The sequence below is a fragment of the Zea mays genome, chromosome 7, assembly GCF_902167145.1.
Source record: "Zea mays cultivar B73 chromosome 7, Zm-B73-REFERENCE-NAM-5.0, whole genome shotgun sequence".
NCBI lineage: Eukaryota > Viridiplantae > Streptophyta > Magnoliopsida > Poales > Poaceae > Zea > Zea mays.
Window position 1 is genome coordinate 9,550,650 of NC_050102.1, and position 25,949 is coordinate 9,576,598.

The 25,949-nt window shown below is 43.7% G+C and overlaps 1 protein-coding gene across 1 annotated transcript; it reads right to left on the bottom strand.

Moving 5' to 3' along the window:
- Positions 1-3,785: 3,785 nt before the first annotated feature.
- Positions 3,786-5,025, bottom strand: LOC118472903 (uncharacterized). The gene is made up of 2 exons (XM_035960817.1): positions 4,981-5,025; positions 3,786-4,411 (listed from the first exon to the last, which is right to left on the bottom strand). The coding sequence occupies exon 2, from the start codon at positions 4,403-4,405 to the stop codon at positions 4,022-4,024; it is 384 nt and encodes a 127-aa protein (XP_035816710.1). The 5' UTR covers positions 4,406-4,411; positions 4,981-5,025; the 3' UTR covers positions 3,786-4,021.
- Between the last annotated feature and the right edge of the window lie 20,924 nt (positions 5,026-25,949).

Sequence of the window (25,949 nt, forward strand, 5' to 3'; positions counted from 1 at the left end):
TCACCACACATGTAGCAGAAGCGTCGCTCAACCTGACATGACACTTGTTGTTTGTCTTTTTTCTTAGTGAGGGTCATCTTGGAGGGTGCACGTCTTTGATTCTTCATGAGCGGACATGAAGTGATCATATGGTCCTTATCGTTGCATCCAAAACATCTCCTCATTCCTTCATCCTTGTCTTTGTGTGGACAAGATGCAATGAAGTGACCTAATTCCTTGCACTTGAAGCACCTCCTTTTTCCTCTTCCCTTTTTGCTCTTGGATGACATAGAGAGATTGAAAGTCGCCTAGAGGGGGGTGAATAGGGCGAAACTGAAATTCTCAAAAATAATCACAACTACAAGCCGGGTTAGCGTTAGAAATATAATCAAGTCCACGAGAGAGGGCGCAAAACAAATCGCAAGCGAATAATGAAGTGAGACACGCGGATTTGTTTTATCGAGGTTTGGTTCTCTCAAACCTACTCCCCGTTGAGGAGGCCACAAAGGCCGGGTCTCTTTCAACCCTTACCCTCTCTCAAACGGTCCCTCGGACCGAGTGAGCTTTCTCTTCTCAGTCACTTGGAACACAAAGTTCCCACAAGGACCACCACAAGATTGGTGTCTCTTGCCTCAATTACAAGTGAGTTTGATCGCAATGAAGAATCAAGAAAGAAGAAAGCAATCCAAGCGCAAGAGCTCGAAAGAACACAAGCAAATCTCTCTCTCTAATCACTAGGGCGTTGTGTGGAATTTGGAGAGGATTTGATCTCTTTGGGGTGTCTAGAATTGAATGCTAGAGCTCTTGTAAGTAGTTGGGAAGTGGAAAACTTGGATGCAATGAATGGTGGGTGGTTGGGGGTATTTATAGCCCCAAACACCAAACTAGCCGTTTGGTAAGGCTGTCTGTTCGATGGCGCACCGGACAGTCCGGTGCACACCGGACATGTCCGGTGCGACAGCCACGTCACCAAAACCGTTGGGATTCGACCGTTGGAGCTCTGACTTCTGGGCCCGCCTGGATGTCCGGTGGCGCATCGGACATGTACTGTAGAGTGTCCGGTGCGCCAGCATGGGCGTGCCTGACCTCTGCGCGCGCTGGCGCGCATTTATTGCGTCGCAGGTAGCCGTTGGCGCCTGAAGTAGCCGTTGCCTCGCTGTTGCACCGGACAGTCCGGTGTACACCGGACAGTCCGGTGAATTTTAGCGAAGCAGCTAAAGTGAATTCCCGAGGCTGGCGAGTTCCGGAGGCCGCTCTTCCTTGGAGCACCGGACATGTCCGGTGTACACCGGACAGTCCGGTGAATTATAGCGGAGTTGCCTCTGGAAATTCCCGAAGGTGAGCAGTTCGGAGTGGGAGTCCTCTGGTGCACCGGACATGTCCGGTGGCACACCGGACAGTCCGGTGCGCCAGACCAGAGGTGCCTTCGGTTGTCCCTTTGCTCTTTTGTCGAACCCAATACTTGGTATTTTTATTGGCTAAGTGTGAACCTTTGGCACCTGTATAACTTGTACACTAGAGCAAACTAGTTAGTCCAATTATTTGTGTTGGGCAATTCAACCACCAAAATTATTTAGGAACTAGGTGTAAGCCTAATTCCCTTTCAATCTCCCCCTTTTTGGTGATTGATGCCAACACAAACCAAAGCAAATGTAAAAATGCATAATTGAACTAGTTTGCATAATGTAAGTGCAAAGGTTGCTTGGAATTGAGCCAATATAAATACTTACAAGATATGCATGGATCGTTTCTTCGTTTTTAACATTTTGGACCACGCTTGCACCACATGTTTTGTTTTTGCAAATTCTTTTTGTAAATCCTTTTCAAAGTTCTTTTGCAAATAGTCAAAGGTAAATGAATAAGATTTTTGCGAAGCATTTTCAAATTTGAAATTTTCTCCCTTTGTCTTAAAATGCTTTTCCTTTGACTAAACAAAACTCCCCCTCAAATAAATTCTCCTCTTAGTGTTCAAGAGGGTTTTAAGACATCAATTTTGACAATACTACTTGCTCCCCCTTTAGAACACAAAGAGATACCAATTTGAAATTTACCAATTGAAAATCATTAATTTTTAAAATTAAATTAGGGTGGTGGTGCGGTCCTTTTGCTTTGGGCTCATACTTTCTCCCCCTTTGGCATGAATCGCCAAAAACGGATACTTTGAGTGAGATATAAGCCCTTTCCTAACTATTTTCTCCCCTTTGGTAAATAAAACATATGAGTGAAGATTAAACCAAAGACGGAGAGTGATACGGAGCGACGGCGAAGGATGAGTAGTAGAGTGGAGTGGAAGCCTTTGTCTTTGCCGAAGACTCCAATTCCCTTTCAATATACCTATGACTTGGTTTGAAATACACTTGAAAACACATTAGTCATAGCATATATAAAAGAGATATGATCAAAGGTAAACTTGTGTGCTATGTGTGCAAATTAGCAAAAGAAGTTCCTAGAATCAAGAATATTGAGCTCATGCCTAAGTTTGGTAAAGGATTGTTCATCAAGTGGCTTGGTAAAGATATCGGCTAATTGATCTTTAGTGTTAATGTATGAAATCTCGATATCCCCCTTTTGTTGGTGATCCCTGAGAAAATGATACCGAATGGCTATGTGCTTAGTGCAGCTATGCTCAACGGGATTATCCGCCATGCGGATTGCACTCTCATTATCACATAGAAGAGGAACTTTGGTTAATTTGTAACCATAGTCCCGCAGGGTTTGCCTCATCCAAAGCAATTGCGCGCAACAATGGCCTGCGGCAATATACTCAGCTTCGGCGGTAGAAAGAGCGACCGAATTTTGCTTCTTTGAAGCCCAAGACACCAAGGATCTTCCCAAGAACTGACAAGTCCCTGATGTGCTCTTCCTATTAATCTTACACCCCTCCCAATCGGCATCCGAATAACCAATCAAATCAAATGTGGATCCCCGAGGGTACCAAAGCCCAAACTTAGGAGTATAAGCCAAATATCTCAAGATTCGTTTTACGGCCGTAAGGTGTGATTCCTTAGGGTCGGATTGGAATCTTGCACACATGCATACGGAAAGCATGATGTCCGGTCGAGATGCACATAAATAAAGCAATGAACCAATCATCGACCGGTATACCTTTTGATCGACAGACTTACCTCCCGTGTCGAGGTCGAGATGCCCATTGGTTCCCATGGGTGTCTTGATGGGCTTGGCATCCTTCATTCCAAACTTGGTTAGAATGTCTTGAGTGTACTTCGTTTGGCTAATCACTAGTAGAGATCTTATCATCGATGACGTTCGTATTGCGTCACTGCATGTGTATATATCGTCACAGAGTAAGGTTTGTGACGAATTTGTGACGAGTTCGATTTGGTCATAGGGGTCGCGTCACATTTGTTGTGTTGTGACGGACTACTCAGTTTCGTCATCGATGTGTATACATTCTGTGACGAAAGGCGCGTTGTCATGGAAGTGAATGCATGCTATGACGATCAGTTGTGGTCATAGAGGAAGACACTTTTCCGTCATAATTCGTCGTCTGCCCGAGCAAACTGACGGCGTTGTTAACGCCGTTTGGTTGCTGTGACGGTACGGTATCGTCACAGATAGAGCCGTGGTTTGGTCATTACCAGCCGTTTGGAAGGTGCTGATGAGTATGACGTCAGCGCTGACGTGGCTAGTGACGTGGCAGCTGACGTCAGCGCTGACGTAACGCTGACGTGGCTAGTACAGTGGCAGCTGACGTGGCATATGTTTTATTATATGCCACCAGTTTGGTCACAGATGTGCAGAGAATAATTTTATTGGAAATTGCAAAATATACTAGAACAGAGGAATGAGCACACAATTCCATATTCCATAGATGAATACAACTAGTATTCCAGTGCGCATACAAACTAAGTGGACAACACTAAACTCAGTTCATAGCATCACCACTTGAGTTCACATTTCAGTTGAGTTTGCACAAACATAACAGCATATAATCAAAAGTTGACACCCACGAGCAACTAGAGTTTTTGGGTACCCTCATGTCAAAGAACAGGCCAAAAACAGCAGCTCTGACTAGCAGCCCTCATGTCGAAGAAGAGTTACCATGCAAGGACAAGAGCTTCTTGATGAGCACATTGGTCTCCTCCATCTCCTTGCTGTTCTTCTCTGTTATCTTCTTGTACTCCTCCAACTCCCTTTGTGTCCTCGCCTGCTGTTCCTCAGCTTCTTCACATTTCTTCCTGAGCTGGTCGAGTTCACCTTGAACAGCAGCCGTCGCTTCAGCTGCAAGTTGTTCCCGAAGCTCACTATGATTTGATGATGAAGCCTTGGAGGTTGCCGATGTTTTGATGCCGACGCTTTTCAGGAATTGGTGTGAGCTGCTCTGGGACAGCACCTTCGACACAAGGTGCACACTGGATGCTGGCATCTCACCTTCAGCAACAGGTTCAGCCCTCAAAGCCTCCATATGAGACTGAAATATCATGGACAGAAACAATTACATGTTATTGCTAATGAGCAACAGGAAGATGCTGACAATAATGTGAAAACAGTGACTTTCATTGCTAGTGCACGGGTCCTACAAGGCATTAACAAAGACTATGAAAAATAGACTGACAGACTCTAAAAGCTATACATTTGTTGGCAAATTATAGCAGATTATAGCAGTTACAAATTATAGCAGATTTGCTTAAAAGCTATACATTTGATGGCAAATTAAAAGCTATTCATTTGAAATACTCTATAAATAGACTATGAAAAATAATGTGAAAACAGTTACAAATTATGGCAGATTTGCTTAACAAAGACTCTAAAACCTATACATTTCTAGTGCACGGGTCCTACAAAAAATAGACTATGATATTTACTTTCATTTCAGAAATTTGATGGCAGACAAAATAGACTATGATCTGAACTCCCCTGGGATGGGACAAGCGATCTCACTCATCGATCTCACTCCCCTTCGTTCCATCGACCCACAGCCAGCCTCCCTCATATGATCTCATAAAAATTACACTAAATAAAGAAAACAAATGAACTTACAAGTGCTTCTCTTGCCGGTTCACTCAGGCCACGTTTGGAGCTGGTATGACAGGTCTTGAAGGCATCCACCGCATCTAGTTCTTCAGTCTGGTCTAAGCTGGGTTCTTCTCGGTTTCTCTTCTGCTTCTGTTTCGTGGATAAACAATCACAGCGAAGTTTGCTCAGATCAAATGCAATAGAAGTTGAGTGCACAAGTGCAGGTAGTAGTACAAGGTAATAGTTACTTACATATGCATGTAAGTGTGCCACATAGCAGCGAGAACCCGTAGCCTGATGAAACTTGACTTGACTGCGGTTCTGCTTGTTCTTTGCACTTATTTCCTACAAGAGAATGAACATGTCAGATTAGATCATAGGTTCAATATGCGAAGATCCTTTGCAAACGTATAGTGAAAGAACAATATATGACAAGATACCCATACCATGTTCTTTGGATCAGACCACTTTGCAACTAATGCCCTCCACTATTCATCAGTCATGTAAGATACAGGAGAAGTTGTGCTAATCTCATTTGCAGGTACACCATTGAAGTATTTCTGCTTGAGCCGATAACGCTGGTTTTTTACCGCAGAGCGTAGCATATCGGTGCAAGCTTCCTTTGTTGCCTTGTCCTCAGTGTTAACGGACAAGCGCCCCTATGCATATGACAATTCCATAGTTAGTCAATTCAGGTTAAGCAGTATACAAGTGAACCATAGAATCAGTAATGCACTTACATTTAGCTGTGACACAAAGCTGTTGTAGTATTTCTGGTCGTCCTTGTAATCTTTCCAACGAGTTAGGATAGGCATGGTTTCCCGAATAATGATGCCAGCCTCTGATGCAAACTTGGCAGCTTGAACAGGTTCATGTGGCCTTTTTTTGCCTTCCTCAACAGCTATGGGCAGTCTCCTTTGCATAACTTTAGTCATCCTGTCCAGTTGTTTTCCCTTGGTTGCTGCCCTGGGTCTCCTTGGTGCTCGCTGTGTAGGAGCTACAAAATATAATTCGCTTTTATTGAATAATGAAATTGTTTTGTTTCATGCAAATCAGCAAAAGAGATGCCTTATTTGACTGAAAAAATAGAACTTGCCTTCAGTTTCTTCATCTCTAGCTACATTGGCTTGAGCATCACCTGTACTGTCATGAGCAGCAGATGCCATGGCTTCCTCTTCAGCTCTGCTGAAATGATCAGCAAGTCCAGGTGTAGTACGGCTGTTGCCTTCAGCATCACCTGTACTGTCATGAGCAGCAGATGCCATGGCTTCCTCTGCAGCTCTGCTGAAATGATCAGCAAGTCCAGGTGTAGTAGGGCTGTTTGGTATGTGATCATTTCCATCTGTTGGTTCCTGTACATTGTGGCCATCTGTCTCTGTAGAGTGAAACCTTTTTGAAGATTGCTCCTCTGGTTGTGCACCTGCCCTCACTCTCTTGCTGAACCTAATGCCTGGAGCCATGTTGGGGTCTATCTTCTTCTTTGAAGCAAGGGTTGTGTTTCTACCTCTTCTAGGATACTGTCCACAAAAAAAAAGTCATGTGCATTAAAAAGCAAGACCATATATTAATTAAGAGGTATGAAATAAAGAATATGAATCTAAAGGCATGAGCATATATTAAACACCAGATAAAAAACATTGAAATGCAATGCAACTATTTGGCATCCACTACTTTGAAGATAGAAGGAGCACCTTCATTGCCAGGGGTTTTGGCTGCTCATAATATTCACTGTCATCATCAGTATCTCCTTGATCATCATCGTCAAGGAGATAGAAAGAGACATATGAATCCGAATCTGAACTAGTATTTATCTTGTTTGCTGCATGTTTCCCCTTTGTTGATGCAGATGGTGAGACAGAATTATTTAGAACAGAAGTATATTTGTTCAGACCCAAATCTTGCATCTTCTTTATATTCTCCTCCACTTGTTTATCCCGTCTTCTCTCATAAGCAGTTCGCTCATGTTGAACTACTTGCAAGATAGATAAGAACAAGCATACTGTGTGTATTAGATAATGTAAAGGATTTTACTAAAAGCTAAGAGGTACTACTATTTGCAGGGAAGGATTTGACTAAAAGCAAATAGATAAGATGTGTAGATTCAGTCATTATGAAGCTTGGTTATGATTGTGCAAGTTCATAATTGTGGTTGCACTGTAACTGTAGTGTTTCCCCTGTTTGGTTGTGGAAATCTTTATGCAGGCTTAAACAATGTTCAAAGTACTAGCTAGTACATTGATTAGGCGATGTAGATTTACACAAGCTGATGAACAAAAAAAGTGAAGATATTCTCATCTCTTTCTACCAGCAAGGTTCAAGAAAGCACTAAGCGCTGAGCGAGCGGTATGGTGGTGAAAATGCTTAAGCGTGATTAATCGTGCTTAATCATTTTTGTTAAAAAAAGAAAAAAAATACATGATATTGGGCCACCCTGCAGCAGCCCTTAACCCCCACCTCCTCTCTTCATGAGTCTGCAACCCACTAGGCCCACCTGCCAGGAGGCTCAACGCAAAACCCCTCTCCCGTGATGACCTCTCCTCCGTGCCGTACGCTCTCCGGCTCCCTCTCCCGAAGCCTCTCCTCCCTCGTGCGATCTTCACCTCTACCGTGAAGCCGCTCCGCCTCTCTCTCACCAATCTGCTGCCTGCAGCCATCGTATGTCCGTCCGCTCTCTCTCTCTCTCGTTGATCCGTCGATTTGCTGCCTGCTGGATTGACCCCGGAGGTGTTCCTCCTCTTCCTCTCCCTCCTCTACTCCCTTAAACATGCCGAATGGGCACGATTAAGCAGGGCCAGCGCTTAATTGCCCGCTTAGTAGGTAAGCGATGCGTTGACCCTCTGCGCAGCGCTTAACCGCGCCTAATCGCACGCCTAATCGCGCTTTCTTGAACCTTGTCTACCAGTACTAGAAACATAAGTTCTCTACTAAAACATGGATGTGACTGCATATAACACAATGTAAGGAACCAAACACAACTGTATGAGTGCACAATGATTACATAAATCAATATACAATATCTCTGATAACAACGAATGAATAATTAAACTAAATCTAGCGATGCTTAGGGTTTAGGGGTTGGACCTTTCTGACTTCTGTGCTCCTTTTGTTCACCATCAAGGTCGTCTGCGATGACCCAAATCCAGCGATGTTAGGGTTTAGGGGTTAGCGAGAGCAATGTGGATGGGGCGTGTTAGGTGGAAGGGGCGAGAGAAATGGGGATGGCAATGAGATAGAGCGGGATGCGGCGAGTGAAGTCGGCGCCGACGCAGCTCATCGACGCGATTAGAGGTAAGGGGGCGGCTGTGAGGTACCTGGTCGAGGGGGCAGGTCGTCGACGGCGGATGTGTCCCAGCGGCGGCGGTGAGGTTTCTGGTCGAGGGGGCAGGTCGTCGACAGCCGTCGTGTCCCGGCGGCGGCGATTAGGTTTGGAGAAGTGGGGGAGAAAGAAGAGTGGGGGAGAAATAAGAGTGCGGGAGATAGAGGATGAGAGCGGAGTATGTTTTAGTGACGACGGCGAAAATGTTTTTGGCGCCCAATGTGTTTGGCAATGCGGAGTCTAATGCGTTTAAGTATACTAGCGCTGGGTATATGTCGAAAACACGTGCATAGCCCAATGGTTTGACTTGCTAACTATAAGGCCGAGCTCTAAGGTTCAAGCGCCTGCAAGGAGACTTTTTTTGTGTTTTGCATACCATTTTATATTAATTCTTTGTTTTTTATTTATCTCTATGTTTTTTTTTGCAATTATCTATTCATGGACACATTAGTTGGGTTTATGATCATGTTATAATATTTTGAAATATTTTTGCAATAGTGGTACTATACATCTCTCACTTGCAATAGCATCTCTCACTTAGTAATTAGCCTTATATGAGAGATGTATGCATTTCTTAGGATGTGTGTCACCACTTTGTCCGAATGAGTTGAAACTATTTTGTGAACATTGTACACCAAAATGAATGGTCCATGCAAGTTTTTAGAGTTTTCTAGCTAGGCTATGGTATTGTAACAAATATCTTTACGAAATACAACAAATAATTACAGTAATTAGTAAACTAGGTCTGAACAATGCATAACTGCACACAACATCATATGTTGGTTCAATAATCATGCCATTAAAGTTTAAAATGGTTTGGAGAAAGTGGTAGTATTGATCCATCACAAGCATGAACATCTCTCACTTAGTAATTAGCCTTGTATGAGAGATGTATGCCTTTCTTAGGATGTGTGTCACCACTTTGTCCGAATGAGTTGAAACTATTTTGTGAACATTGTACACCAAAATGAATGGTCCATGCAAGTTTTTAGAGTTTTCTAGCTAGGCTATGATATTGTAACAAATATCTTTACGAAATACAACAAATAATTACAGTAATTAGTAAACTAGGTCTGAAAAATGCATAACTGCACACAACATCATAGGTTGGTTCAATAAACATGCCATTAAAGTTTAAAATGATTTGGAGAAAGTGGTAGTATAGATCCATCACAAGCATGAACATGTCTCACTTAGTAATTAGCCTTATATGAGGGCTGTATGCATTTTTGTAGGATGTATGTCACCACTTTGTCAGAACGAATTGCATGTTTTTGTCAACATTGTACACCAAAATGAAGTGTACATGCAAGTTTATAGATTTTTCTAGCTACCTAAGATTTTTTAGCACTTATTCTTTAGTAAAATAACAAATACTTACATTAATAGTTAAACTAGTTCTAAAAATTGCACCGGCACAAAACATCATGGTACACCTCCATTAACACCCCAAAAAAAGGTTGAAATGATTTGGAGAAACGGGTGCTATACATGTAAATAAATAAAAGAAAAATTCGAAAATGATTGAAAAATGTAAACAAAACAAAAAAAAAACCTACCTATCCCAAAGCTCGAACACAAGACGCCTGGGTTCACAGCAGCAAGGAGTTACCATTGGACTAGTCACGTTTGTTCGTTAGTAACAGAGTGCAGTTATATTTAAGCATAAACTGTTCTCTGTCCAGGATGTAACCGAGCGCCCAGTTCAGAGTCTGCATTTTCAGATTGTTCAGTTCAGAGTTAACTCTGCTGCCCAGTTCAGATTGGTGCCCACTTCAGAGTTCAAAGTTCAAGCAATCTGAGAACTCTGCCCAGTTCAAAGTTCAAGCAATCTGCCCAGTTCAGTTCAAGCAATCTGAGAATTTTCAGATGTTCAGTTCAGTTCAAGCAATCAGATTCTCAGATCAAAGTTCAGTTCAAGCAATCTGCCCAGTTCAGTTAAGCAATCTGAGAACTCTGCCCAGTTCAAAGTTCAAGCAATCTGCCCAGTTCAGTTCAAGCAATCTGAGAATTTTCAGATGTTCAGTTCAGTTCAAGCAATCAGATTCTCAGATCAAAGTTCAGTTCAAGCAATCTGCCCAGTTCAGTTCAAGCAATCTGAGAACTCTGCCCAGTTCAAAGTTCAAAGCAATCAGATTCTAAACTGCACAGTTCAAAGTTTAGATTCTAAACTGCCCAGATGGTCATTTCATTTTCAGAGATCAGTTCAGACTTCTGCATTTTCAGATTAAAACCCAGCTTAAATTTTGACAATAAATTAAAACTTGCTTAGATCACATGAACTGAAAATTGATTCCCATAAACCCAGCTTAGATCACATGAACTGAAAATTTTCAGATGTTCAGTTCTAAAAATACAGAAAATACAGAATACACATTCAGTTCACCACAAGTTCAGTTCACCCCAAACTCAGTATTTCAGACACACATTCAGTTCTGAAAATACAGAAAATACATTGTATCATCTATCCGTACTAATCTGAACTGAACACTTCATAAATCAACTATCAATACTAGAAATCCTCATCTTCATCTTCTATGGACATGTCATCATTGTTGTCATCGCCACCATCATTAAAATATTGAAACATTGTATCATCTTCCTCCTCATCCTCACTATCTTCAAGAATAATAGCAGCTTCCTTCTTTTTTCTTATTAGTTCCTCTAAATTGCCTTCAATTAGACTGGCTTCTCCACCTTCAACATTGTGCAGAACCTGATTATCATCACCTTCTTGCACTATATGGTCTGTATCAGAACAATAATCATCCTGATGCACATCATTATTGCCCTCATATTTTTCAGCCACATCATAAATATTCCTATGCTCAAATTTCTGCACAACTCGGAAATCTTTACATTGTGGAGTTGTGTCTTGCAGGTAAAATATCTTTTTCGCTTGGTCTGCCAAGATAAAAGGATCGGACTTGTACCAAAATGACTGCACATTGATGGATTTGAAATGGCTGTCATCTCGAATGCCCACAGTCTTTCCTACTTGGTTGTACCAATCGCATCGAAATACAACCACCGACCGACGAACTTGATAATTCGAGTTATATTGTAACTCAATTACCTCTTTAAGGACACCATAAAAATCTATGTTCTCCCCATTATGTTCACCTTCAGTCATTACACCACTATTTTGTGTCTGCATGAACTTCTCACGATCCACTGTGCTAAACCGCACTCCATTAATCTTGCAAGCTGTACTAGTCTTAACTCGCCGAGCTGGGCCACATGACAGTGCCCACAGTCCTTCGCTAACCAATTCTGGATTCTCATTACGCTTCTTCTCAACCTGTTGCAACAAAATTACTCAGCTGAGCAATTACATATGCATACCCAAAAATTTAGTAAACCTATAACATAAAAGTTTAGTGACTTACATGGGACATAAACCACTTTGCAAATCCTTGTTGAACCATTCGATCAACATCATTTGGACGTGCACCTTGCTGCGATAGCTCCTCCCTGTACAGACTGCATGGCATACTTTATTCATAAGCATATTTTCAAATTTAATAAACATAACATAAATTATGTAGCACATACCAAACTAACTTACGTCAAATATTCCTGTACTTCATCAGCATTATGTAGCACATACCAAACTAACTTATTCATGGTAGCATCATCAATGTACTCAGTCTTAGTACCTCCAACAAGAGTAGCACCATGCTTAAAAACAGACATGTCATTAGGCAATGGCATCTCTGTACCACTATCATCATCCTGGTTAAATCTAGTGTCAACATCCTTCATGTACCTAGAACAAAATGTTAAGGTATCACTTGCCATATATGCCTCAGCAATTGATCCTTCCGGCCTAGCCCTGTTCCTTACAAAATTTTTCAAAGTGCCTAGTCGCCTTTCTATTGGGTACATCCATCCATACTGAACAGGTCCTCTAAGCATTGCCTCATCGGGAAGATGGACACTCAAGTGCACCATGACATCAAAGAAGGCAGGTGGAAATATTTTCTCAAGCTTGCATAGGATCAATGGAATATCTCCTTTTAGCCGTTGCACAACATCTATCCGTAGATTTCTACTACATAGTTCCCTGAAGAAGGTCCCCAGCTCTGCAATTGCTTCATATACATCCTTCCTCACCAGTCCTCTAAGGCCAGCGGCTATGATTCTCTGTAGGAGTATGTGGCAAGAATGTGTTTTCAGTTTTCCAACCACCTTTGAACCATCTTCACTTATGTATCTTGCTAGGTTATCCGCAAATCCATCAGGAAACTTGATACCTATGAGGAACTTGCAAAACTCGACTTTCTGATCCTTCCCCAACACATATGGAGCAGGTGGAGCCCTGCAGGCCGAGTTGCCATCTTGTTGCAAGTGCAGTTCAGGTCTTATGCCCATATCATACAAATCTAGCCTTGCATTATGTGTGTCCTTGGACTTGCCTGGTATACTAAGTAGTGTGCAAAGAATATTTTCACATACATTTTTCTCTATGTGCATCACATCGAGATTATGTGGAAGCATCAAATCTTTCCAATATGGCAATTGCCACAACCCAGATTTCCGGCTATAAATCTTTGGACCGTCACTACTACGCTTCCTTTTATTTCCAGTAATGTCAGCCTGCTTCCCTGGTCTGACATCTTTCACCTTCTCTAGCTCTTGTAGGACCTCATCCACAGTGAACCTGCCAGGCACAACTTTGTTTTCACGCTTACCATTGAAATCCAAGCTATTCCGCCATGAATGTGTCCTTTTAAGGTAACGACGATGTCCAATGTAGCATAACTTGTTCCTTATTGCCATAGACAACGGATTCTTGTCGCAATAAATACATGCATAATACCCTTTTGTTGTTCGCCCAGATAACGTGGCCAGCGCTGGATAATCATGTATACACCATAGTACAGCAGCACGAAGGTCGAACTTCCTACCAGTACATGCATCATATGTCTTGACACCCTTCCATAGCTTCAGCAGTTCTTCAATTAGGGGCTCAAGGAACAAATCAAAATCCTTTCCTGGACATCTTGGACCTGGGATGAGTAAAGACATAAAGCAGTTTGTTGGATTCACGCATTCCCATGGTGGGAGATTAAGCGGTGTCACAAGCACTGGCCACATACTGTACTGGGTACTCATGTTGCCAAATGGATTGAATCCATCGGTAGCTAAGGCTAGCCTCAGGTTCCTCGGATCATTTGCAAAACCTGGGTACTTTCGGTCAAAGTCCTTCCACGCTTCCCCATCAGCTGGATGGCTCATCACATTGGCGACTGGCTTCCTCACTTTCTTGTGCCATTGTGTTTCCTCTGAAGTTTGTTTTGAAGCAAAAATTCTTTTCAACCTTGGCAACAGTGGAAAATGCCTCAAAACCTTATGTGGAACCCGCTTCGAACCAGTTTCATCTTTCCATCTAGACTCTGTGCATACTGGGCACTCATTTAATTTAGCATTAACATTCCGAAACAACACACAATTGTTCTTGCACACATGGATGTTTTCGTATCCAAGGCCCAATTCTTTAAGATATTGCATGGCCTCATTATATGATTTTGGCAACTCACTATTAGGGTATCCATCGGACATCAGCTTCATCATTGCTGAAAATGCTGTATTGCTGATTCGATAACGAGACTTCATATACAACATCCTCACCATAAAAGAAAATTTTGAATGGCTAGAACCCGGACTAAGTGCCTTCTTTGCATCTCCAAGAACTCCTGCAAATCTTGGCTCTTCTCCATCAGCCTCTGCCGCTGCAAACAGTTCACCGATCATCTCAGGTACTCCATGATCATCATCGTAAACATCATCGCCCACATCCATATTTATCCCAAAGTCATTATCATATCCTTCGACATCCTCCTCTATACCCTCAACTTCTGTATCTGCCGACTCCCCATGATGAATCCACCTCGTGTATGTAGCTGACATTCCATAAATGTGTATATGAGTTTCTACTTCACTCTGAGGTCGCAACCTTTGATTAAGACAATTCACGCACGGACAACGAATGTCTGTGTCTTCTGGGTATCTTTCAGTAACAAAATTCATGAACTCTTCAACTCCTTTCACATATGCAGGTGTGAATTGTTTCCCATAAACCCATCTTCTATCCATCTATTTTGACAATAAATTAAAACTTGCATTAACTCCATAACTATGATTACATTGAACAAAATTGAAAACCACATCAAACACATGCATATATGAAATAAAATTCAAACGCACATAGAACCTTATTGTCAAAAACACAACACATCAAACCTTGTCTTTTCTCCCCGCCCTGCCGCTGTTCTGTCCACGCCCGCCGTAGCTATGCGCAAGACGCCGCTGCTTTGCCGCGCCCGAAGCTTCTCTGCCTCGCTGTTTGCAGACGACGCCGTTCTTCCAACACAGTTGGATCAATGGATCAGGCGACAAGATCGCTCGTTCGCTGCGACGCTACCCAGTTGCCGATCAAGCGGACGACGACAGACGCCGGCGTCGTTGTGTGCCGTAACCTGACGGCCGATCGCACAAGCGCAGATCGCAGCAGGAAAAAACAGAACATGCGTGATCGCAGAATGGCGGCTGGGAAAACCTGTTAACATAACGACAGATGGGAACACATTAATAAACGGGAAGTTTCTTTATATACACGAACAAGTCCGTAGTCTGGTGGTAGCAACGATTTAACGCAAGCCGCAGGTCCCTGGTTCGAAGCTCCGCGGGCGCACCTTTTTTTTGCCAAATAACTAACTGCCGCTTCGTACTGGGCCGGGTCCGCGTCGCCAGGTGGGGCTGTGTCCCAAAAAACTGCGGCCCATGTAGGCCAAGGATCCCACGCCGTGTGTACACGTGGGCCGTTTTTTACTAAAACTCATCTGTGACCAATTTATTTCAGCATTACGTCAGCCGATCAAGCCAAATTAATCTGTGACGTTCCTTTCATTTTCGTCTATGACGTTCCTTTCATTTTCGTCTTTAATATTCAAGTCTAATCTTCGTCCCTTGTAATTGTTGACGAAGCTATCAATTTGGTCATAGAAATGTATCAATCTGTGACTGAAGTCACCAGCGTCACTAGAAAATCGTCACTGATGATCACATTCTTACTAGTGAATGAAGGTGCCCTCTTGGAGTTGCTTGACTTGGAATCCTAGAAAATACTTCAACTCCCCCATCATAGACATCTCGAATTTCTGTGTCATGATCCTACTAAATTCTTCACATGTAGATTCGTTAGTAGACCCAAATATGATATCATCAACATAAATTTGGCATACAAACAAATCATTGTCAAGAGTTTTAGTGAACAACGTAGGATCGGCCTTGCCGACTTTGAAGCCATTAGCAATAAGGAAATCTCTAAGGCATTCATACCATGCTCTTGGGGCTTGCTTTAGCCCATAAAGCGCCTTAGAGAGCCTATAGACATGGTTAGGGTACTCACTATCTTCAAAGCCGGGAGGTTGCTCAACATAGACCTCCTCCTTGATTGGTCCATTGAGGAAGGCACTCTTCACGTCCATTTGGTAGAGCTTGAAGCCATGGTAAGTAGCATAGGCCAATAATATACGAATTGACTCAAGCCTAGCTACGGGTGCATAGGTTTCACCAAAATCCAAACCTTCGACTTGTGAATACCCCTTGGCCACGAGTCGAGCTTTGTTCCTTGTCACCACACCATGCTCGTCTTGCTTGTTGCGGAAGACCCACTTGGTTCCTACAACATTTTGATTAGGACGTGGAACTAAATGCCATACCTCGTTCCTCGTGAAGTTGTTGAGCTCCTCTTGCATTGCCATCACCCAATCCGAATCTTGGAGTGCTTCCTCTACCCTATGTGGCTCAGTAGAGGAAACAAAAGAGTAATGCTCACAAAAATGTGCAATCCGAGATCGAGTGGTTACCCCCTTATGAATGTCGCCGAGGATGGTGTCGACGGGGTGATCTCGTTGGATTGCTTGGTGGACTCTTGGGTGTGGCGGCCTTGGTTGTTCATCCTCCTTGTCTTGATCATTTGCATCTCCCCTTGATCGTTATCGTCATCTTGAGGAGGCTCATCTCTTTGATCTTCTCCTTCATCAACTTGAGCCTCGTCCTCATTTTGAGTTGGCGGAGATGCTTGCGTGGAGGAGGATGGTTGATCTTGTGCATGTGGAGGCTCTTCGGATTCCTTGGGACACACATCCCCAATGGACATGTTCCTTAGCGCGATGCACGGAGCCTGTTCTTCACCTATCTCATCAAGATCAACTTGCTCTACTTGAGAGCCGTTAGTCTCATCAAACACAACGTCACAAGAAACTTCAACAAGTCCTGAGGACTTGTTAAAGACTCTATATGCCCTTGTGTTTGAGTCATATCCTAGTAAAAAGCCTTCTACAGTTTTAGGAGCAAATTTAGATTTTCTACCTCTCTTAACAAGAATAAAACATTTGCTACCAAAAACTCTAAAATAAGAAATATTTGGCTTTTTACCGGTTAGGAGTTCATAGGATGTCTTCTTGAGGATTCGGTGTAGATATAACCGGTTGATGGCGTAGCAGGCAGTGTTGACCGCCTCGGCCCAAAACCGATCCGGTGTCTTGTACTCATCAAGCATGGTCCTCGCCATGTCCAAAAGAGTTCGATTCTTCCTCTCCACTACACCATTTTGTTGTGGGGTGTAGGGAGAAGAGAACTCATGCTTGATGCCCTCCTCCTCAAGGAAGCCTTCAATTTGAGAGTTCTTGAACTCCGTCCCGTTATCGCTTCTAATTTTCTTGATCCTTAAGCCGAACTCATTTTGAGCTCGTCTCAAGAATCCCTTTAAGGTCTCTTGGGTATGAGATTTTTCCTGCAAAAAGAACACCCAAGTGAAGCGAGAATAATCATCCACAATAACTAGACAGTACTTACTTCCGCCGATGCTTATGTAAGCGATCGGGCCGAATAAATCCATGTGTAGGAGCTCCAGTGGCCTGTCACTTGTCATAATGTTCTTGTGCGGATGATGAGTGCCAACTTGCTTTCCTGCTTGGCATGCGCTACAAATCCTGTCTTTCTGAAAATGAACATTTGTTAGTCCCAAAATGTGATCTCCCTTTAGAAGCTTATGAAGATTCTTCATCCCAACGTGGGCTAGTCGGCGATGCCAGAGCCAACCCATGTTAGTCTTAGCAATTAAGCATGTGTCGAGTTCAGCTCTATCAAAATCTACCAAGTATAGCTGACCCTCTAACACACCCTTAAATGCTATTGAATCATCACTTCTTCTAAAGACAGTGACACCTACATCAGTAAAGAGACAGTTGTAGCCCATTTGACATAATTGAGATACAGAAAGCAAATTGTAATCTAAAGAATCTACAAGAAAAACATTGGAAATAGTATGGTCAGGTGATATAGCAATTTTACCCAATCCTTTGACCAAACCTTGATTTCCATCCCCAAATGTGATAGCTCGTTGGGGATCTTGGTTTTTCTCATATGAGGAGAACATCTTCTTCTCCCCTGTCATGTGGTTTGTGCACCCACTGTCGAGTATCCAACTTGAGCCACCGGATGCATAAACCTACAAAACAATTTTAGTTCTTGACTTTAGGTACCCAAACGGTTTTGGGTCCTTTGGCATTAGAAACAAGAACTTTGGGTACCCAAACACAAGTCTTGGAGCCCTTGTGTTTGCCCCCAACAAACTTGGCAACTACCTTGCCGGATTTGTTAGTCAAAACATAAGATGCATCAAAAGTCTTAAATGAAATGCTATGATCATTTGATGCATTAGGAGTTTTCTTCTTAGGCAACTTGGCACGGGTTGGTTGCCTAGAGCTAGATGTCTCACCCTTATACATAAAAGCATGATTAGGGCCAGAGTAAGACTTCCTAGAATGAGTTCTCCTAATTTTGCTCTCGGGATAACCGGCAGGGTACAAAATGTAACCCTCGTTATCCTGAGGCATGGGAGCTTTGCCCTTAACAAAGTTAGACAAATTCTTAGGGGGAGCATTAAGTTTGACATTGTCTCCCCTTTGGAAGCCAATGCCATCCTTAATGCCAGGGTGTCTCCCATTATAGAGCATACTTCTAGCAAATTTAAACTTTTCATTCTCTAAGTTATGCTCGGCAATTTTAGCATCTAATAATGCTATATGATCATTTTGTTGTTTAATTAAAGCCATGTGATCATGAATAGCATTGATATCAACATCTCTACATCTAGTACAAATAGAAGTGTGCTCAACGGTAGATGTAGAGGGTTTGCAAGATTTTAGTTCTACAACCTTAGCATGCAACATATCATTCTTAGTTCTAAGGTCGGAAATATTAGTATTGCAAACATCAAAATCTTTAGCCTTAGCAATCAAATTTTCATTTTCTACTCTAAGGCTATCAAGAGAATCATTCAATTCCTTAATCTTAGCAAGCAAATCATCATTATCATTTCTAAGATTTGGAATTGAGACATCACATACATGAGAATCAACCTTAGCAATTAATCTAGCATTTTCATTTCTAAGGTTGTCAATAGTGTCATGGCATGTGCTTAGCTCACTAGATAATTTGTTACATTTTTCTACCTCTAGAGCATAAGCATTTTTAACCTTAACATGCTTTTTGTTTTCCTTAATAAGGAAGTCCTCTTGAGAGTCCAAGAGATCATCCTTCTCATGAATAGCACTAATCAATTCATTTAATTTTTCCTTTTGTTGCATGTTAAGATCGACAAAAAGGGTACGCAAATTATTCTCCTCATCACTAGCATTATCATCACTAGAGGATTCATATTTAGTGGAGGATTTAGGTTTAACCTTCTTCCTTTTGCCGTCCTTTGCCATGAGGCACTTGTGGCCGACGTTGGGGAAGAGGAGTCCCTTGGTGACGGCGATGTTGGCGGTGTCCTCGTCGGAAGAGGACTCGGTGGAGCTCTCGTCGGAGTCCCACTCCCGGCAAACATGGGCATCGCCGCCCTTCTTCTTGTAGTACTTCTTCTTTTCTCTCCTCTTTCCCTTCTTGTCGTCGCCCCTGTCACTGTCACTAGATATAGGACATTTTGCAATAAAATGACCGGGCTTACCACATTTGTAGCACACTTTCTTGGAGCGGGGTTTGTAGTCCTTCCCCCTCCGTTGCTTGAGGATTTGGCGAAAGCTTTTGATGATTAAAGCCATTTCCTCATTGTCGAGCTTGGAGGCGTCAATTGGTTGTCTACTCGGTGTAGACTCCTCCTTCTTCTCCTCCGTCGCCTTAAATGCCACTGGTTGTGCTTCGGACATGGAGGGTTCGTCAAGCTCGTTGATCTTCTTTGATCCCTTGATCATACATTCAAAGCTCACAAAATTCCCGATTACTTCCTCGGGAGTCATTAGTGTGTATCTAGGATTACCACGAATTAATTGAACTTGAGTGGGGTTAAGGAAAATAAGAGATCTTAGAATAACCTTAACCACCTCGTGGTCATCCCACTTCTTACTCCCGAGGTTGCGCACTTGGTTCACCAAGGTTTTGAGCCGATTGTACATATCTTGTGGCTCCTCCCCTTGGCGAAGACGAAAGCGACCGAGCTCCCCCTCGATCGTTTCTCGCTTGGTGATCTTGGTGAGTTCATCACCCTCGTGCGCGGTCTTGAGAAGGTCCCAAATTTCCTTTGCATTCTTCAACCCTTGCACCTTGTTGTATTCCTCCTTGCTTAGAGAGGCGAGGAGTATGGTTGTAGCTTGGGAGTTGAAGTGCTCGATTTGGGCCACTTCGTCCGTATCATAATCCTCATCCCCTATGGATGGTACCTGTGCTCCAAACTCAACAACATTCCATATACTTATGTGGAGTGAGGTTAGATGAAATTTCATTAAATCACTCCACCTAGCATAATCTTCGCCATCAAAAGTTGGCGGTTTGCCTAATGGAACGGAAAGTAATGGAGTATGTCTAGATATACGAGAATAGTGTAAGGGGATCTTACTAAACTTCTTGCGCTCTTGGCCCTTAGAAGTTACGGACGGCGCATCGGAGTCGGAGGACGACGTTGATGAAGTGTCGGTCTCGTAGTAGACCACCTTCCTCATCCTCTTGTGCTTGTCGCCTTTCCGATGCGACTTGTGGGAAGAAGATTTTTCCTTCTTCTCTTTGTGGTGTGAGGAAGAAGATCTTTTCTCCTTCCGTTTGGAGGAGTCCTTCTTCTTCTCCTTCCTCTTGGTGCGGGACTCTTCCGATGAAGTGCTCCCTTGGCTCGTAGTGGGCTTGTCGCTGGTCTCCATCTCCCTCTTGGTGTGATCTCCCGACATTACTTCGAGCGGTTAGGCTCTAATGAAGCACCGGGCTTTGATACCAATTGAAAGTCGCCTAGAGGGGGGGTGAATAGGGCGAAACTGAAATTCTCAAAAATAATCACAACTACAAGCCGGGTTAGCGTTAGAAATATAATCGAGTCCGCGAGAGAGGGCGCAAAACAAATCGCAAGCGAATAATGAAGTGAGACACGCGGATTTGTTTTACCGAGGTTCGGTTCTCTCAAACCTACTCCCCGTTGAGGAGGCCACAAAGGCCGGGTCTCTTTCAACCCTTACCCTCTCTCAAATGGTCCCTCAGACCGAGTGAGCTTTCTCTTCTCAGTCACTTGGAACACAAAGTTCCCACAAGGACCACCACAAGATTGGTGTCTCTTGCCTCAATTACAAGTGAGTTTGATCGCAATGAAGAATCAAGAAAGAAGAAAGCAATCCAAGCGCAAGAGCTCAAAAGAACACAAGCAAATCTCTCTCTCTAATCACTAGGGCGTTGTGTGGAATTTGGAGAGGATTTGATCTCTTTGGGGTGTCTAGAATTGAATGCTAGAGCTCTTGTAAGTAGTTGGGAAGTGGAAAACTTGGATGCAATGAATGGTGGGTGGTTGGGGGTATTTATAGCCCCAACCACCAAACTAGCCGTTTGGTAAGGCTGTCTGTTCGATGGCGCACCGGACAGTTCGGTGCACACCGGACATGTCCGGTGCGACAGCCACGTCACCAAAACCGTTGGGATTCGACCGTTGGAGCTCTGACTTCTGGGCCCGCCTGGATGTCCGGTGGCGCACCAGACATGTACTGTAGAGTGTCCGGTGCGCCAGCATGGGCGTGCCTGACCTCTGCGCGCGCTGGCGCGCATTTATTGCGTCGCAGGTAGCCGTTGGTGCCTGAAGTAGCCGTTGCCTCGCTGTTGCACCGGACAGTCCGGTGTACACCGGACAGTCCGGTGAATTTTAGCGAAGCAGCTGAAGTGAATTCCCGAGGCTGGCGAGTTCCGGAGGCCGCTCTTCCTTGGAGCACCGGACATGTCCGGTGTACACCGGACAGTCCGGTGAATTATAGCGGAGTTGCCTCTGGAAATTCCCGAAGGTGAGCAGTTCGGAGTGGGAGTCCTCTGGTGCACCGGACATGTCCGGTGGCACACCGGACAGTCCGGTGCGCCAGACCAGAGGTGCCTTCGGTTGCCCCTTTGCTCTTTTGTCGAACCCAATACTTGGTATTTTTATTGGCTAAGTGTGAACCTTTGGCACCTGTATAACTTGTACACTAGAGCAAACTAGTTAGTCCAATTATTTGTGTTGGGCAATTCAACCACCAAAATTATTTAGGAACTAGGTGTAAGCCTAATTCCCTTTCAGAGATGATCAGTGCAAACAACATGACTAATTGAATTTTTACCTTTTTCCTTGTTCATGTTGATTTCTTCATTTATTGCTTTAGGAACATCCTTCTTATGGAGTTTAACACTTGCTGCGGTTTCTCCCGTCTCAAGCTTCTTCACCACGCGCCCGTGTATATCTTGAGGAGGTTGAGCAATGCGTCTTCTCCTTAGTTGCTTTGCTTTTTTGTTCCTTTCTTTATTGATGAGCAACTTTTCTTTTGATCCTGCAGCTTGATGCTCATTCAAAAATTGGCTTTCTTTTGAGCAACAGGGGTTAGCACATGGTGATACATTATCTAAATGTGCACGTGTGCAAGAATGAGGTTCACATGAATTTAATTTCGCAATTACAACCTCATGAGCAACATCAAGCATGATATGGTCATCAACTAATTCATTATGAGAATAAGATATCATATCATATTTTTCACTTAGAGCAAGTTTTTCTAAATTTATCATTTCTACTTGACTCTTAAGCATAGAATTCTCAATTTTAAGTTGAGCAACATCAGATAATACATCATGATTATTTTATTTGCTCAAATAAAACAGATTCATACCGTTCGACCAAATTATCATGAGAGCACTTTAGCTCCTCATGTTCTTTGGTCATCTTCTCCAGGCTGTCGTTGGTTTTGATGAGAGTCTCCTCTAGCCTGAGAAGCATCTCGCCTTGTTCCTTGTTCCTCCTCAATAGCTTACCCAAGAGCACTTTGTCTTCTTTGTTGAGATGGGTGTAGAACCGGCGAATCTCTTCTTCTTCCACATCGACGGTCTCATTTTCCCTGTCATTATTATCAGTGGAAGCAATACAGGAAAATGTACCTTGTGGTGAAGACTCATCCTCGCTATCATCCTCATATTCCTCCTCATCATCGCTTTCGTCTCCACTATCATTGTTAGCAATAAGACATTTATAACTAGTGGAAGACAAACCTGTTAGTGAGGTGGATTCATCATTTGGTTGCCATCGTTTTTCTTCTCCCTTTGAAAGGTTAGTACCACAAGCAACATAGGGAGTAGAAGTAGTACAATTGGACTCAGAATATTTTATTTTAATTCTAGTCCATAGATCATGAGCATCAACAAATAAATCACTATCACTACTCATGATGGCAAAATAAGCACCTCTAGAAAGAGAGTCAACTAAGATGTTGCAAGCATGGTGATTGAGAGATAGACATCTTAGTTCAGCATTAGAAGGTTTTTTACTAATATCAGAGGGGAAAATACTTCTACTGAAGATCTGTCTCAAATCAGGATCAATATGCATGAAAGCATTATAAATAGACACAGACCAAGATTTATAATTAGAACCATCGTCTAGAAGAAGTTCTACAATTACCTCTTGTGACGACATCATCATCTCCGGACGGCTAAGCCCACACTGGAGAGGCCTAGCTCCGATACCAATCAAAAGTTCCCTATGCCCGAGAACAGGATCTGGATGTCGCCTAGAGGGGGCTGAATAGGCGAATAATAATTATCACTTTATAACTGGAAATTCTTACTCTACTCGAAGGCTGGATCGCAGTGGAATGAAAGACCCTTCGAGTAGGTTGCAGCGGAATTGAAGTTCTTGTCTTAAAATACCCTGCACTTCGAAGACAGCTTATACCACATATAAATATTGAAGTGCAAGTATAAACAACAAATAAGATAGAGAAACAACACACAACACAGAGCAGAGCACACGGACACAGAGATTTATCCCGAGGTTCGGCCAAGCCTGAAATGCTTGCCTAGTCCTCGTTGGAGTTAGCCACACCTGGGCTTGGAGTCTATTTCAACTCCTTCCTCCGTTTGCTCTGAAAGGGAATTAGGCTTACACCTTTTTCCTAATTGATTTTGGTGGTTGAATTGCCCAACACAAATAATTGGACTAACTAGTTTGCTCTAGTCTATAAGTTTTGCAGGTGCCAAAGGTTCACAATAAGCCAATAAAAAGACCAAAGAAGGGTTCAAATTAAGAGAGCTAAAGACATCCCAAAGGCACTCTGGTCTGGTGCACCGGACTGTCCGGTGCGCCACCGGACAGTGTCCGGTGCACCAGGGCACTCGACGATGAACTTGCCACCTTCGGGAAAATGGGAGGCCGCTCCGCTATAATTCACCGGACTGTCCGGTGTGCCAGCGGAGCAACGACTACTTCGCGCCAACGGTCGACTGCAACCGCATTCAATACGCTACAGTGCGCGCCAGAGTCAGAGCACGCGCAGTTGGTGCACCGGACAGCCTAGAGGCCCCACCAGTCAGAGCTCCAACGGTCAGAACCCAACGGCCGACTGACGTGGCTGGCGCACCGGACTGTCCGGTGCGCCATGCGACAGCAGCCTTCCAACAGCCACATTTTGGTGGTTGGGGCTATAAATACCCCAACCACCCCACATTCAATGGCATCCAAGTTTTCCACCTTCAATACATTACAAGAGCTATAGCATTCAATTCTAGACACAACCAAAGAGATCAAATCCTCTCCCAAGTCTGGAATCACTCCAGATCAAATAGTGACTAGAGAGAGCGACATTTGTGTTCATTTGAGCTCTTGCACTTGGATTGCTTCTTTTCTTTCTCATTCTTTCTTGTGATCAAACACAATTGTAATCGAGGCAAGAGACACCAATTGTGTGGTGGTCCTTGCAGGAACTTTGTGTTCCGTTTGATTGAGAAGAGAAGCTCACTCGGTCCAAGTGATCGTTTGAGAGAGGGAAAGGGTTGAAAGAGACCCGGTCTTCGTGACCACCTCAACGGGGAGTAGGTTTGCAAGAACCGAACCTCGATAAAACAAATCATTGTGTCTCACTCTTTATTTTACCCGTGATTTGTTTTCACCCTCTCTCTCGGACCCGTTTATATTTCTAACGCTAACCCGGCTTGTAGTTGTGCTTAAGTTTATAAATTTCAGATTCGCTCTATTCACCCCCCTCTAGGCGACTTTCAATTGGTATCGGAGCACGGTGCTTCATTAGAGCCTAACCGCTCGAAGTGATGTCGGGAGCATCCGCCAAGAGGGAGATCGAGACCGGCGAGAAGCCCGCCACAAGCCATGGGAAGGCTCCATCCGGGGAGTCCGCCAACAAGGTGAAGGGATCCCCTTCACACAACAAGTCGGGTCGGAGCGGTGACAAAAAGAAGAAGATGAGGAAGGTGGTCTACTACGAGACCGACTCTTCGTCGCCATCCACCTCCGGCTCCGACACGCCGTCCGTAACTTCTAAGCGCCATGAGCGCAAGAAGTTTAGTAAGATTCCCCTACGTTACCCTCGCATTTCCAAACGTACTCCTTTACTTTCCGTCCCATTAGGCAAACCACCTATGTTTGATGGTGAAGATTACAATATGTGGAGTGATAAAATGAGGCTTCATCTAACCTCACTCCACACTAGCATTTGGGATGTTGTTGAGATTGGAGTACAGGTCCCATCACCGGGGGAGGAAGACTATGATTCGGACGAGGTCGCCCAAATCCGACACTTCAACTCCCAAGCCACCACTATACTCCTCGCCTCTCTAAGTCGAGAGGAGTATAACAAGGTGCAAGGACTAAAGAGCGCCAGGGAGATTTGAGACGTACTCAAGACCGCGCACGAAGGAGATGAGGTGACCAAAATCACCAAGCGGGAGACAATCGAGGGGGAGCTCGGTCGGTTCCAACTCAACCAAGGCGAGGACCCTCAAGCCATGTACAACCGCTTGAAGACCTTGGTGAACCAAGTGCGCAACCTCGGGAGCACAAAATGGGATGACCATGAAATGGTCAAGGTTATTCTTAGATCACTTGTTTTTCTTAACCCTACGCAAGTTCAATTAATTCGTGGTAATCCTAGATATACACTAATGTCTCCCAAGGAAGTGATAGGAAATTTTGTGAGCTTTGAGTTGATGATCAAAGGCTCAAAGAAAATCATCGAGCTAGATGGCCCCTCCACGCCCGAAGCACAACCGGTCGCATTCAAGGCAACAGAGGAGAAAAAGGAGGAGTCTACATCAAGTGGACAACCCATCGACGCCTCTAAGCTCGACAATGAGGAGATGGCGCTCATCATCAAAAGCTTCCGCCAAATCC